The sequence below is a fragment of the Neurospora crassa genome, linkage group IV, assembly GCF_000182925.2.
Source record: "Neurospora crassa OR74A linkage group IV, whole genome shotgun sequence".
Lineage (NCBI taxonomy): Eukaryota > Fungi > Ascomycota > Sordariomycetes > Sordariales > Sordariaceae > Neurospora > Neurospora crassa.
Window position 1 is genome coordinate 2,044,722 of NC_026504.1, and position 13,882 is coordinate 2,058,603.

Below are 13,882 nucleotides of genomic sequence, written 5' to 3' on the forward strand. Positions count from 1 at the left end.
CATTATAAAATCTAAGAACCGGTAGGCTATTATTTAGATATATTAAATTTATATACCCAACTTCGCTTTTATTAAAGTACAACCCCCCCCGCCCTTATAATAGAAAGGTATATTAAAGATATTAAATTAAAGTAATTTTATATATTTAATTTCGTTTTAATTAGAGTACGAACCGCCTACTCCGGCCCCGTACTAAATACAGAGAGAATATTTAAGTCTTTTTAAAATTTTTAAGAAATAAAACACTTTACTTTAGTTAGAGTACGAACCGCCTACCCCAACCCCGTACTAAATACAGAGAGAATATTTAAATCTTTTTAAAATTTTTGAGAAATAAAACACTTTACTCTAATTAGAGTACGAACCGCCTACCCCGGCCCCGTATATATAGAAAAGATATTTAAGTCTTCTTAAGATTTTTAAGAGATAAAATACTTTACTTTAATTAGAGTACGAACCGCCTACCCCGGCTCCGTATATACGGAGAGGATATTTAAATCTTTTTAAAATTTTTAAGAGATAAAATACTTCGCTTTAATTAGAGTACGAACCGCCTACCCCGGCCCTATATATACAGAGAGAATATAAATCTTCTTAAAATTTCTAAGAAATAAAACACTTCGCTCTAGTTAGAGTACAAACCGCCTACTCTAGCCCTATATTAAATACAAAGAGAATATTTAAATTTTTTTAAAATTTTTAAAAGATAAAATACTTTACTCTAGTTAGAGTACAAACCGCCTACTCCAGCCCTATATATATAGAGAGAATATAAATTTTTTTAAAATTTTTGAGAAATAAAATACTTCGCTCTAATTAGAGTACGAACTGCCCACCCCAACCCCGTACTAAATACAAAGAGAATATTTAAATTTTTTTAAAATCTTTAAGAGATAAAATACTTTACTTTAATTAAAGTACAAATTACCTACCCCAGCCCCGTATTAAATATAAAGAGAATATTTAAATTTTTTTAAAATTTCTAAGAAATAAAATACTTCGCTTTAGTTAGAGTACGAACTATCTACTCCGGCCCCGTACCAAATATAGAGAGAATACTTAAATCTTCTTAAAATCTTTGAGAAATAAAATACTTCGTTTTAATTAGAGTACGAACCGTCTATTCTAGCCCTATATATACAGAAAGGATACTTAAGTTTTCTTGAGATTTCTAAGAGATAAAATACTTCGCTTTAGTTAGAGTACGAACCGCCTACCCCGGCCCCGTATATATAGAGAGAATATAAGTCTTTTTAAAATTTTTAAGAGATAAAATACTTTGTTCTAATTAGAGTACGAACCGCCTACCCCGGCTCCGTACATACGGAGAGAATATAAGTCTTCTTAAGATTTTTAAGAGATAAAATACTTTACTTTAGTTAGAGTACGAACCGCCTACTCTAGCCCCGTACTAAATATAGAGAGAATATTTAAATTTTTTTAAAATTTTTAAGAAATAAAATACTTCGCTTTAATTAAAGTACGAACCGCCTACCCCAGCCCCATATATATAAAGAGAATATAAATCTTTTTAAAATTTCTAAAAGATAAAACACTTTGTTCTAATTAGAGTACGAACCGCCTACCCCAGCCTCGTATATACGGAGAGAATATTTAATAATCTTTTTAAAATTTCTAAAAAATAAAACACTTCGCTTTAATTAGAGTACGAACCGTCCACCCCGGCCCCGTACATACGGAGAGAATATTTAATAATCTTCTTAAGATTTTTGAGAAATAAAATACTTCGCTTTAATTAGAGTATAAATTGCCTACCCCGGCCCTATACTAAATACAGAGAAAATACTTAAATCTTTTTAAGATTTCTAAGAAATAAAATACTTTACTTTAATTAGAGTACGAACTATCTACCCCGGCCCCGTACTAAATATAGAAAGAATATTCAATAATCTTCTTAAAATTTAAGAGGTAGAAAAACTCTAACTTCGCTCTAATTAGAGTACAACCCCCTTTATTAATAGGTATAGATATTAGACTTAAAATAGTCTTATATATTTAACTTCGCTTTAATTAAAATATAGTACTAATTTTAATTAGATAGAATATTTAGGTCGTTAGATTTTATTCTAATATAGTAGTAAATATACAAATAAGCGCTATAAATAATTCTAAATAAGGCTTATATACTATACTTTAGGCTATTTGGATTTTATTTTAATATAATAGTAAATATACGGATAGGCGCCGTAGGTAATTCTAAATAAGGTTTATACGTTATACCCCAAACCATTTAAATTTTATTCTAATATAATAGTAAATATACCGATAAACGCCGTAAGTAATTATTAATAAGGCCCGTACGCGGTACCCTAGGCCCTAGGTCTTTATCCTAATATTTAGAATTAACCCTAACCCTTACTACTTCCCCTACCCCCTCCCCTCTTTAAAAACTATTTATTAAAATCGCCCTTACTTTTTATTCTAATACTAAAGTAAATAGAAGAGACGCTAATCTAGAGCGGCTTTAAACCCTCTTAAAAAGGTATAAGAATTACCTCCCCCCCTCTTCGCCCCAGTCCCTAAACTCTCCTTTCTATATATATATACCGTCTAATACTTCGAATGAGTATTTATATAGTTAAAAATTTATTCGAAGTATTGGACGGTATATTCCTTTTACTATAGATTAACAATATCGTTACTTAATTTAACGCTTATTAAAGTGCTAAATAACGTATTCCTTTTACTATAAATTAGTAATAATTATTACGAAGTTTGTAAGGTACGGGGTTTATCCGTTAAATTTAATAGTTTACTAACTTAACTTATAGGGAATTTAAATTAAACAATAAAAATAGTATTAATTTAAGCTTCAACGTCGATTTATATTTTAAGATAGTAATTATATTTGTTTATATATTTTATAATTAGCGCTATTTAAATTAGGATAAAGGAAGTACTTTTAATATTATTAAGGTTGAATAATTAGAGATTAACTATACCCTTCCCGGAATGCCGATTTCTATATAAGAAGCGTACTTGTAGGAGCCTTAAACCGATTTATATTAGGCTATAAAACTTTCGGATAGGGATAATAAATATAGTAAGGTAAAATAGGCGGAGGATAGTAAAATATACTAAACATTAAACTTAGTATTAATATTAAACTCTAAGGTCGATAATATAAGTAGAGATAAAATTTAGTTTACTAAAGAACTAGGAGAGGGAATATAATAAAATAGTACTTTAAGGAATATATAAGTTTCTAAAAATTATAAAGTGTAAGGGTATGGAAGGGGAGTAGACAAGGTTAACGCTAGTAGTAAATACTAGAAGTAAGGAGTAAATTTATTAATTATAAACCTATATATACGTTTTTTACCTAATTAATAAGTCGAGCCTAACCTGCTATATTCGATTAAAATATTATAATAGTTAAATACGGTTTTCGCTTTAATTAGAATCTAGTAAGCAACCTATATATTACTTATAAACAATTTTCGCTCTAATTAGAGTAAATTCTAGACTATTATCTTTTATTCTAATTAGAGCGAATTTATTTACTTTAATTAAAGCGAAGGTTATTTATAAGTAATATATATAGGTTATTAAACTTTAATTAGAGCGAGAATTGAATAGTTTTAATTTAGATAAATAACCTACTTTAATTAAAGTAAAAGTAATTAAATATAAGAAGTACTTTAATAAATATATTAACGCTAGTTAGTAGTTATATAATATTTAGTAGGGCGGGGATTAAAAATAGGGGTTAGGGTCGTAAAAATATAAGGAAGCGGGGGTAAAGTAAGTTGGATAGTATTATTCCTACTATATACTATATCTTTAATAGAACTATTCTTATACTTACTATTCTAGTTTACTTTAATAACCGATAGTACTTTAATATACTCTACAAAAAAGTTAGGCCTATAAGTATTAAAGTGCTCCTAATCCTATAAAAGGGGTATATATATTATTAGGTCGTTTAATATATGTATTAAATCGTTTACTTTAATTACGACTATAGTACATGTAATTTGCTAGAAGATTTCGGGTAGTAAAAGAATAGCGTAGGGTATTTAGAAATTAATATAATATAATACATATACCAATATAATACGCTTTAAGAAGAAGTTTTGGAGGTGTAATAAGAAAATACCGGCCTTAGAGGTATCGGATAGTGGGCTAAGCTTCTTCTTCGGCCTTTTAAATAACTATTTAATCCGATTAAGGTAATAATTATACTTATTATAATATATAGTACGAATATAATTATTATAATTAATATAACCTTAGAGAATATAGAGAATGGCTTTGTAAAAATATTTTATATTTGCAATAATATATATATTAGGGTAATATATAATTAATTCAGCCCGTTATTTAATATTATACTTCGTTTATTTCCTCGGTTTAATAGTCCTAAATATATTAAAATTAGGGTTTGTTATAAACGAAGGGCATTTAGACTAACTAAGTAGCTAAGATTGAACTATATTAAAGATTATATCTAATATAAATAATAATTTAGTATTATATATATATGAACAGTTATTATATAATTGGTTTTACAATAAAGACGGCCTTTTAAATATATATCTAAACTAATTGAAATATTAATAAGGTACAAAGAAATAGGCAATACCCTCTCTACTAACACGAATAGCGTAATTAAAATATTATTATAAATCTGTAATATCCTTAAACGTAACTTTATTATATTATATAACTCGGGCTATATTAAGTATATTTATACCTATCCCTAATATAATTATCGATATAATAATATAGTATTGGGAATTAGGGGTAATAAATTATTAATATAAACGTTCTTAATTAGGGGGGCGGATATAAGAGTAGTAAATTTAAACTACTATAAGCACTTCGGTTCTAATATAGAAATTACATTTAATTATAATACGGATAAGATGCTTCTTTACTTTACTAATTAGGTCCTTACTATCGATGTAAATAATAGTTTTAGGGATTATTACCCCTACTATAGGGATGAAGAGAAATTTAAGTTACTTAAAAGTTTAATTTTCGCTAAGTAGAATATAATCGAAAACTATACTAATATTAAGGCGGTCGATTAAAGTACGGATAATACGTAGGGAGTTAGAAGATTCCCTAAATTTATAAAAATTAGCGTATTATTATATATAAACCTTGGATTCTCTAATTAATATAGTTATATAACCGAATTAAAAAATAGAGAAGGGAAGGGTCCGGTAGAGTTAAAAGAGATTAGAGAATTTAATACGGAAGTTGTACTATTAGTAGATTATATAAAATTTATTTATAATTATAAATACTATACGGGCGGCGAATTCCGAATTGCGAAGGATTTTAAGGAATTAATAGTAAAGAGCCTACTTAGGCCCGAGGAGGATATACGTAAAATATTTAGTATATATATAGTCCTATATTATATAAGTTTAAGTATATTAATTAAATACTTTATATTTAGAATAGTAATTACTAAATATACTTTATAAAAGTCTTAATTAATAAGTAAAAGCTTAGCATTAGGGTACTTTATAATAACGTCCCTCTATTCCTAATTAAGACGGTTTAAGGGAATAATTTGTAAAATAATTTTATTTAGTAAAATTATTAATATTATTTGAAGTATAATACTCTTATTAAAATTAATTACTACTATAAAAATAGTATTACTAGAACGGTATATAATACGACGGATATATTTAACCTATTCTAAACGAGGTTTATGGCGGTTAGAATTTATAATTAATTGAAAGATTGGATTAAGTAGAAGTTGGACGATAGTATATATAAAACGAATTTAAAATCTAAAATATTTTATTAGGTATATATATTTAACAATAATAGCGATATATTCGTACGATGTTAATCCGGGAGAGGGCGAAATAGCGAAGTTGGAATAAGTTTTAAAGTATTGAATAAACCCTAAAATTTCGTTGAAGGTAGAATTAAACTAGGCTATATTTAATATTAAATTTTAGATTAATATAATAAAGAATAAATAAAATATAATACTTATTTCTTAGGATGGTAATTATAGCGTTTAACGAAGGAACGCCTTAGACTTTGTTTAATAATGAATATTAATTATAGTAAAAAAAAAAAAGTTGCGAAATTAAAGGTAGGATTGATATTAAACTCAATAATTAAATTAGGTTTAGGTATTGGTTGTAGTTATAGAGATATCTGCGAGTGATATGCTTGAGTAGAGTTTTGTTTGTATGGGAATAATAGCGTTTGACGGCCAAAATGCTCAAAATTGACACAGACCTCCTCTCACAAAGTTCGAGGAGACCCACATTTTATGTGGGGCGGGGGAACGGAGGCAGATGGGGTCTGTTCAGAGACTACCCCGCCCTATCCACGCGTTTTGGAACGCCCAGTTAACGTAACATTTATACACTCATTAGTTTCCCCGATACATAGGCGGTGAACCGTTAAGTTCCTTTCCATTTCTTCTCATCTCCTATTTGCCTGCATAGTAGTTTAGGGGTCCTGGCTTTTGCAAGCGTATGCCTAAAGACAGCCTGGGGATGACTTGAAGCCTCCGCACCCAAGCAGCCATACACTACAACGCATGAATAAACCCTGGACAAGTAGACCTGTGCGAGCAAGGGGAAATACCAGCATAACCCGACACCTTGGGTTGGTACTGTGTGTAGTATGTCTTGTCGGTATTTGGCCAAAACCACCCCCCTTTTTTGCCTGTTCACGGAGACCCCTCGGCCCCCTCTAGCAGTATGTGGAGGATCGTGATGATGTTTTTTGGGGCACGGCTCCAACCCGTTTTTGACGGTGGAGCACGAAGCATCCGCTAGGAACCTGGAAGCGTCTAGAAAGCGGATGCCCACATCCACGTCATTCCGCAACCAAATGGGAGCCACTTTCGACGCCGAAGCGTGTCATAATCCGGGCGAGCCACAAAAGGACGTTTCAAACCTCACCGTCGTCAGAATCCAAGTGTGGACTGGATCACAGATATCGCCCTTACTCCTATCTCAAGGAGCCAATGAGGAAGCATGCGCAAACGTTCTTTGTGCGGCTGAGTGTCTCCCGTCTGTCTCGCCGAACGACAGCTGCTTCGATCCCTGAAAGGCAAGAAGCTTAGGTGGAGTTGAAAGTTGATAGGACTCCAGTGGAAATCGACACAGTGTCGCACACGGTAGGACGGGACGAGAGTACTTATTCACGCTCCATAAGTATGCATCACCGCCAGCAACCAACTTGACAATGCGAAAGAGCTGAGTAATCATCGAATTTTGCTCACATTCTGACCATGGCTTTTGAAGAAAGTGAAAAGATACAGTACGTTTTGCAGCCGACCGGGAACTGTAGCCCGATATGTCACTACGATATAGTCGACCTCTGTTACCGTTCGTGGAGTCAGTGTCACTTGCTTCTTTTGTTTTGAAAACAAGAGTAAGGCCATCTCATAGCCTCGCCCGGGTGGAGTATATGTCAGTTCCTTTCTGTATCGATAGTATAGACATACATTTCGATCTGGAGCGATAGTCGGTTGCGTTCCCAAACGCTCACCTGATTCCATCTTCAACGTACGATCGAGATTGAATCACTTCGTTCTTCTACAGAACTTGAAAGGACATATGTAAAGATCGTAGGTGAGCAAGGCTATTGGTGAATGGCGCAGGTCACTTAAGATGGAAAGCCATCTTCTCTTTCCTTAGCAGCGATCCACCGCAGACAGCGTTGTTATTGTAACATGCCCAATATCAGAAACGTGTGAAGGGAAAGAACGAGCAGTTGCTCAGCTATAAAAGAAAGCAGCAATAGGTAGTTCCACAACTCACTTGTTCGTTCTTTCACTTCTTTGACAATTGAGAGCCTTCGCAACAACCCGGTAGCCTTCCCCGGAAAGATCGACTCGGAACGCGCTCGAAGACTCCGAATCTGTCGGGCCAAGACACAACTTGAAAATCTCCGTGGAAGACACGACGTTGTACCTGTCTTTCTGACTAGAATACCTAGCGAGGTAAGTTCAAGTCGATAGACTATCACCAACCTTACAACCGCTCCCATGATGCACATCGATGCTGGCCTCATCGCATTGACTGCGCCGCACTGTGCTTCCCTGTTGCTTGAGCTTCTCCACGCTCCTTTCCCCTTCGGTGGATCCCAAATGGCAGGACAAGCGGACAGACCTTGGCGTTTGCGACGATGATGGCGTATCCCTGAGCCGTTGCCACTTGCGAATGTTCAGTGGTTGATGTCCGCGCCTCCCCTCATTTCAGCGGGCAGCGCTTGACGCTCGCTTGCTAAGGTGCGGTTCAGGCGGTTGCAACTGTGTCCGATTCGGCCCTCTGTTCAGTGAAGGTGCGTTCGGAGGGGTCGTATATAAGAGGTACCGAGGGGTGGTATAAAACACAGGCCCGAGCGGACGGACTGAGCCTGGAGGCCCAAAGTTTGGCTTCCAAGTTGTTGAAAGACCCGGACCCCCGCCTGGGGGCACTGCGCTGGGCGGGCTGCTTGCACCTGCCCACACGGCACTGGCCAGGCTGGGTGGTAGGTACATGCTGCCTACCCCAGTTGGCACTCGTCCGTTGTCCACCTCGGCGATTGGGAAGCGTAAGAGTGACAACTGGAAGCTGGAACTCGCCTTGCCTCCAGGTGGAGGGTAGGTACTATGGGGACGTACCGGATGTACCCTGGGCCAAAGCCGCCACGCCTGCCTTTCGTTTAATTCCCCGAACGGTAGCAAAAAATATTTGAAATTTGGAGCGCGCCGACTCACCAACACCTGATCCTTTCCTTTTTCTTCCTCTCTTCTTCCCGTCAACCATTCAAGCAATCTGAAGTCCGCTCAAACCACCTTCAACCAACCCCCCCCTCAAGCTATCTAGGGCACCAAGCTACCCTTCTGACTCCCCCTCAGACCCAGAGTTCAACCTTTCTCGTCCGTGAACGTCCTTACAACACCCCAGGCGCTCATCTCCCTATCCAAACGAGTCCAACGCTCACGTCACCTCCTGTGGATCACCTACTCCAACCAAGTCAACTTTCGACATCACAATCAATCACCATGTCTGCTGTCGTGGAGAAAATCACTGACGCTGCTGCCGCCGCCGTCAACGACGTTACCAACGCTCTGGCCAACACCTCTCTGACTGGCAACAAGTCCGCTGACGAGAAGCCCGCCGCCAACGATGCTGTCCTTGCCAGCGCTGCCGAAGGTCGCCGCCTCTACATCGGCAACCTTGCCTATGCGACAACGGAGGGGGAGTTGAAAGAATTCTTCAAGGGCTACCTTGTGTAAGTTTGGCTCGTCCCGCCTACCCTTTTTCCCTTTGTCGTTGTCTGCCCTTGTCCTCTCACCGCCTTTGCATTGTTTCCCTGCATCCCGCTTCCCCGCCTTGTTTGGATTGTATTTACGCGGCTGGAAGCAGTTGCCCGCCACAAACCTCACATTCCCCTTCCCGTTTCCATCATGTTGCCTTGTTTAGGCCCTTTGGCCCTTTGACGTCACGTCATCCACCTCGCTCCTCTGGCTGTGAGAGTGGGCCGCTTGCAGGGCCGTAGGGTGGGGTTGACATCCGGGTTTCTTGGTCCCGTGTTACGTGTGCTCGTCCGTTACTAACCAGTTTCGTTGCGCGCAGTGAGTCTGTTTCCATTCCCAAGAACCCTCGCACCGACCGCCCTGTCGGCTACGCCTTCGTCGACCTCTCTACCCCTAGCGAGGCTGAGCGTGCCATCGCTGAGCTCTCCGGCAAGGAGATCCTCGAGCGCAAGGTCTCCGTCCAGCTCGCTCGCAAGCCCGAGTCTAACGAGAAGGCCGAGGGTGCCAACGGTGAGGGCCATGAGGGCACTCGCCGCCGCCAGTCCACTCGTGGCCGCGGTCGCGCCGGTCGTGGCCGTGGCGGACGCGCTCGTGGCGATCGTGTAAGTTCCATTACATCATCTGTGAAGTGGACAGAGAAACTGACATCCCGACCTAGGGCGAGAAGAAGGAGGAGGGTGCCGAGGGCTCCACTTCCCCTGCTACCGAGGCTCTGAAGGACATCACCAACGAGACTCACAACAGCGACAACAAGGCCGGCAAGCCCCACAACCGCTCTCCCCGTGAGCGCCGCGAGCGCGGCCCCCCGGCTGACGGTATTCCTTCCAAGACCAAGGTCATGGTCGCCAACCTTCCCTACGACCTGACCGAGGAGAAGGTGAGTTTTTGTGCCGACCTATGCCATGACTGGAGACATGCTAACTCTTTCCACAGCTTAAGGAACTTTTCGCTGCTTACCAGCCTTCCTCCGCGAAGATTGCTCTTCGCCCCATCCCTCGCTTCATGATTAAGAAGCTTCAGGCCCGGGGTGAGCCCCGCAAGGGCCGTGGCTTCGGCTTCGTTACCCTCGCCTCGGAGGAGCTCCAGCAGAAGGCTGTCGCTGAGATGAACGGCAAGGAGATCGAGGGCCGCGAGATCGCTGTCAAGGTCGCCATCGATAGCCCCGACAAGACCGACGAGGAGGCCAACGAACCCGAGGGCGAGGCCCAGGCCCCCACCAACGGCACTACCGAGCAGGCTGGCGCTGCTGTCACTGCCTCTGCTTAAACACTCCATTTGATGACGAGATGAGTGTGCGCACAAGTTAATAAAGATTTCGGTCACAGACACTACTTTAATCTCGACCGACACATGTCTTATGTTTTACTGGGCGCATGCATTTTTACCCTCACGATTTTGGCACGGAACGAATGATTTTCTTTTTATGGCGGGATCTGCAAGTGGGTATGAAAGCGGGAAGATTGGGCGGTGGGATAATGTGATCATGTCTGGCGTCACGGGTTATGGGGGTTTGCAAAGGCCTCAAATCGCTGGTAGACTTCAGGCATCGTTATCCTGCGGCTCTTTGCAGGCAACAAAAATCTAATATTTTTCATGACTTGTCTTCTTCATTTATGTGTTATGGATCATCTTTTATCTCAGGGTCGCTTACATTCATCTAGTGTTTTCAAACTCTCATGTTTGCAGGAGATGGTCAGTCAAATCGGTCTAGGAATAGGAAAATAAGCATGATCGGGCCAAGAAGTCATTGATATGTCATGTTTAATTAATAGGAACGCCAACGGGTAAAGTGGTTTGTGATAGATACGTGTCCAGTCATCCTCAACATGGGAATCACCTAATTGTGAGGCGTAGAAGTAGTGTTGGAGGGAACTAATGGATCCACTGCCCGTGCCTTGCGTGCCTTGATGGGTGGTTGTGACAAAGTTGGGGACGGACAGTTGCAGATGTTCCTGCAGGCCAGAGAGGGGCAGCTCCCCGTTAACAAGCGGTCCCCTGAAACGCCCCTGATCTTTATTCGCAGTGCGTGACGAATGATGAGAAAAGGCCAGGTCTGGACCTTTGCATAAAACATGGTACCTACCTAGGTAGATATGAATGGTCGACATAACGGAAGGTAGGATCCTGAAGGTTGGATGGACGGACGAGCTGGCTTGTGTACACGCACCATGCACTGTGGCCTCGATGAATACTCTTATGGCTTGTGAATTTCAATTCGGTTAGGTTGTTGCTTGAATCACGTAACTGATCATATCTTAGCAAATCTAAAATGCAGTCCCAAACTCAAGTTGTAGTAATTCGTCGGGTAGATGGAACGTGACCTAATGATCAGCATGCCTCGATCTTCCAACACTTCGGGTCGGGTTTCCGTCCTGGCTGGTCGCTCCAGTGCCACTAAAACGAAGGAAGGTAGCCGTCCGAGGTAAACCAACTGCTGAAGCGTAGGGCAGGGGGTGCCTGCAATAGCGCGGGCGACTTCATCATTCAAGTCGCCAATTGTCTGTCTGACTGATTGTCCACCAGACAACCCCTACTGTAATCCGAAACATCACGCGACGCAACATAGCGCAAGGAATCCAAAGACGGCGAACTTCTTCTTCCAATTTGCTTCGACGAGACTCTGCTCTCAAGTAGGCCGTCCCAGCGAGGAATCACGTAACCGGTCGGTTCGCGCACAATTGCACGTACAAGTTGCCCACCATGGCTACCAAAGGGATGTGGGAGATAGACCCGGAGACGAAGTCCAAGGTATGTGACCGACCAACCCGCCCAAGGCGTCCAACCCGTTCAATCGCTGTCTTTGTGAGATTAGCTGCACGATCCAGAGGGGGAAAAGCGATGTGGCGGCGCAAAGGGCCAACTGGAACCTTCCAAGCTGACTTGTGACCCTTGTAGCTCGCTGCGATGCAGAAGGAGAACAACAACAACATCTGCTGCGACTGCGGTGCCCCAAGCCCGCAATGGTGTTCACCAAAGTTCGGCATCTTTATCTGCCTCTCGTGTGCGGGCGTTCATCGCGGCCTGGGCGTGCACATCTCCTTCGTGCGCTCGGTTTCCATGGACGCCTTCAAGCAGGCCGAAATTGAGCGCATGCGGCTCGGCGGCAATGACACCTGGCGCACCTTTTTCGAGAACCATTCCGACACCAAGTTGCGCGGAATCAGCTGGGACGATGCGACGATTGCGGAGCGGTACAGCGGCGATGTTGGCGAAGAATACAAGGAGAGGCTGAGTGCCAAGGTTGAGGGGAGGGAGTACGTGCCTGGGGAGAAGAAGCCACTGGCCCAGCAGCAGGAAACAAGTCAGAGTCCAAGCAGCGTGGCTGGTGGGGTGCCATTGAGCGGCACGAGCAGTAGGACGGCCAGCCCTAAGCCGGGAACGACGATCAAGGTGGACGACAAGTACTTTGCTAAACTGGGTGCTGCCAACGCCAGCAGACCGGACAATCTGCCGCCTAGCCAGGGAGGAAAGTATCAGGGCTTTGGGAACACAGTGTCGTCGCAGCCAAAGAATGATGGCGGCGCAAGCTTGCCGGGTCTCGATGAGTTGCAAAAGGATCCCGTGGCGGCGCTGAGTAAAGGGTTCGGATGGTTTACCAAGACAGTGACCCAGACGGCGAAGACGGTTAATGAGGGTTATATCCAGCCTACAGCTAAGCAGGTATGTATCCTTGGTCTCCGCTCAACAAACCATCCCTCTGTCGGACATTGGCCCAGGACACATCTACTTGGATCACTTCGAGATACATGTTTGCTAATTTGGACTTCTTCCGCCCAATATAGATAGCCGAATCAGAGCTCGCTGCAAAAGCCCGTGTTGCGGCAGCGCAAGCCGCCGTTTCAGCACAGACTGTAGCACAGGCTGGCGCCAAAACCGCGACAGAGAGTTTCAACCGGTTTGTCGAGGGAGGACCTTCCAACTCCGCTGGTGGTGGCTATAGGTCAGTTCCCTCTGGCGGTGGTGGCAGCAACTTTGACGAGAGCAAGAGGTCGTTTTGGGATGACTTCTCTAGCGCGGCCGACCAGAGAAAGCCAGCCGGTAGCTCAATCGGGACAGCAGTTATGGGCAAGGGTGGAAGCAGCGGTAGCTCCACTGCTCCTCCCCCAGCAGCTTCCAAGAAGGACGAGTGGGATGACTGGTAGATGGCTTGTTGACCCGTAGCGTCATTGGATGAATAGTGAGGTGGAATAGTGGTAATGGAATCATTTACAGCCTATGATTTTTGTCTTTTACTGTATTGTCATTTGGGCTGATCAAGGAGGTCAACGGTGTTGTGTTCAAGGTGAGACCGACTTGGGGTGTTGAGATGCAATGGTCAGGGTCAGGGTAGGGTAGGTAAACTAATCGATATTTTCGAATCGACTCCGGCGTCGGAGGATCCAGTGTACGGCGAGGTCCCGTCGCTGAGACCAGAGAGGTGTCTACAGAAATTGGTGAGGTCAAGTGATGGCTCATTGCTCTAAGCAGTATTAGACTTGATAACGATTTCTTATTTTCGTCGAGTCACTGAACCAAGAATAAGACCAAGTGCATTGGCAGTAAGCTGACAAGGTTATCATTCACATGTTGACATCGTCCTTTTGGAATGATCAAAAGAGTGACAATGCCGGGGTTGGGGTTAGG

At 41.7% G+C, this 13,882-nt stretch overlaps 2 protein-coding genes across 2 annotated transcripts; both read left to right on the top strand.

Moving 5' to 3' along the window:
* The first annotated feature begins 8,367 nt into the window (after nt 1–8,367).
* Nucleotides 8,368–11,060, top strand: NCU07735 (Grp1p). The gene is made up of 4 exons (XM_956892.3): nt 8,368–9,234; nt 9,579–9,861; nt 9,918–10,136; nt 10,193–11,060. The coding sequence occupies exons 1-4, from the start codon at nt 9,005–9,007 to the stop codon at nt 10,523–10,525; spliced, it is 1,065 nt and encodes a 354-aa protein (XP_961985.1). The 5' UTR covers nt 8,368–9,004; the 3' UTR covers nt 10,526–11,060.
* A 513-nt stretch (nt 11,061–11,573) lies between these two features.
* On the top strand, nt 11,574–13,799 carry NCU07734 (zinc finger protein gcs1). The gene is made up of 3 exons (XM_956891.3): nt 11,574–12,007; nt 12,155–12,919; nt 13,042–13,799. Exons 1-3 carry the CDS (start codon nt 11,960–11,962, stop codon nt 13,399–13,401), a joined length of 1,173 nt encoding a protein of 390 aa, XP_961984.1. The 5' UTR covers nt 11,574–11,959; the 3' UTR covers nt 13,402–13,799.
* The last annotated feature ends 83 nt before the right edge of the window (nt 13,800–13,882 follow it).

What these genes read in the sequence shown, in the direction of transcription:
- NCU07735 (XM_956892.3), top strand. Translation starts at nt 9,005, where the DNA reads ATGTCTGCTGTCGTGGAGAAAATCACTGACGCTGCTGCCGCCGCCGTC. An exon ending in TTCTTCAAGGGCTACCTTGT is followed by an intron (nt 9,235 to 9,578) that starts GTAAGTTTGGCT and finishes CGTTGCGCGCAG; the next exon opens with TGAGTCTGTTTCCATTCCCA. An exon ending in ACGACCTGACCGAGGAGAAG is followed by an intron (nt 10,137 to 10,192) that starts GTGAGTTTTTGT and finishes CTCTTTCCACAG; the next exon opens with CTTAAGGAACTTTTCGCTGC.
- NCU07734 (XM_956891.3), top strand. Translation starts at nt 11,960, where the DNA reads ATGGCTACCAAAGGGATGTGGGAGATAGACCCGGAGACGAAGTCCAAG. An exon ending in ACCCGGAGACGAAGTCCAAG is followed by an intron (nt 12,008 to 12,154) that starts GTATGTGACCGA and finishes TGACCCTTGTAG; the next exon opens with CTCGCTGCGATGCAGAAGGA. An exon ending in TCCAGCCTACAGCTAAGCAG is followed by an intron (nt 12,920 to 13,041) that starts GTATGTATCCTT and finishes CGCCCAATATAG; the next exon opens with ATAGCCGAATCAGAGCTCGC.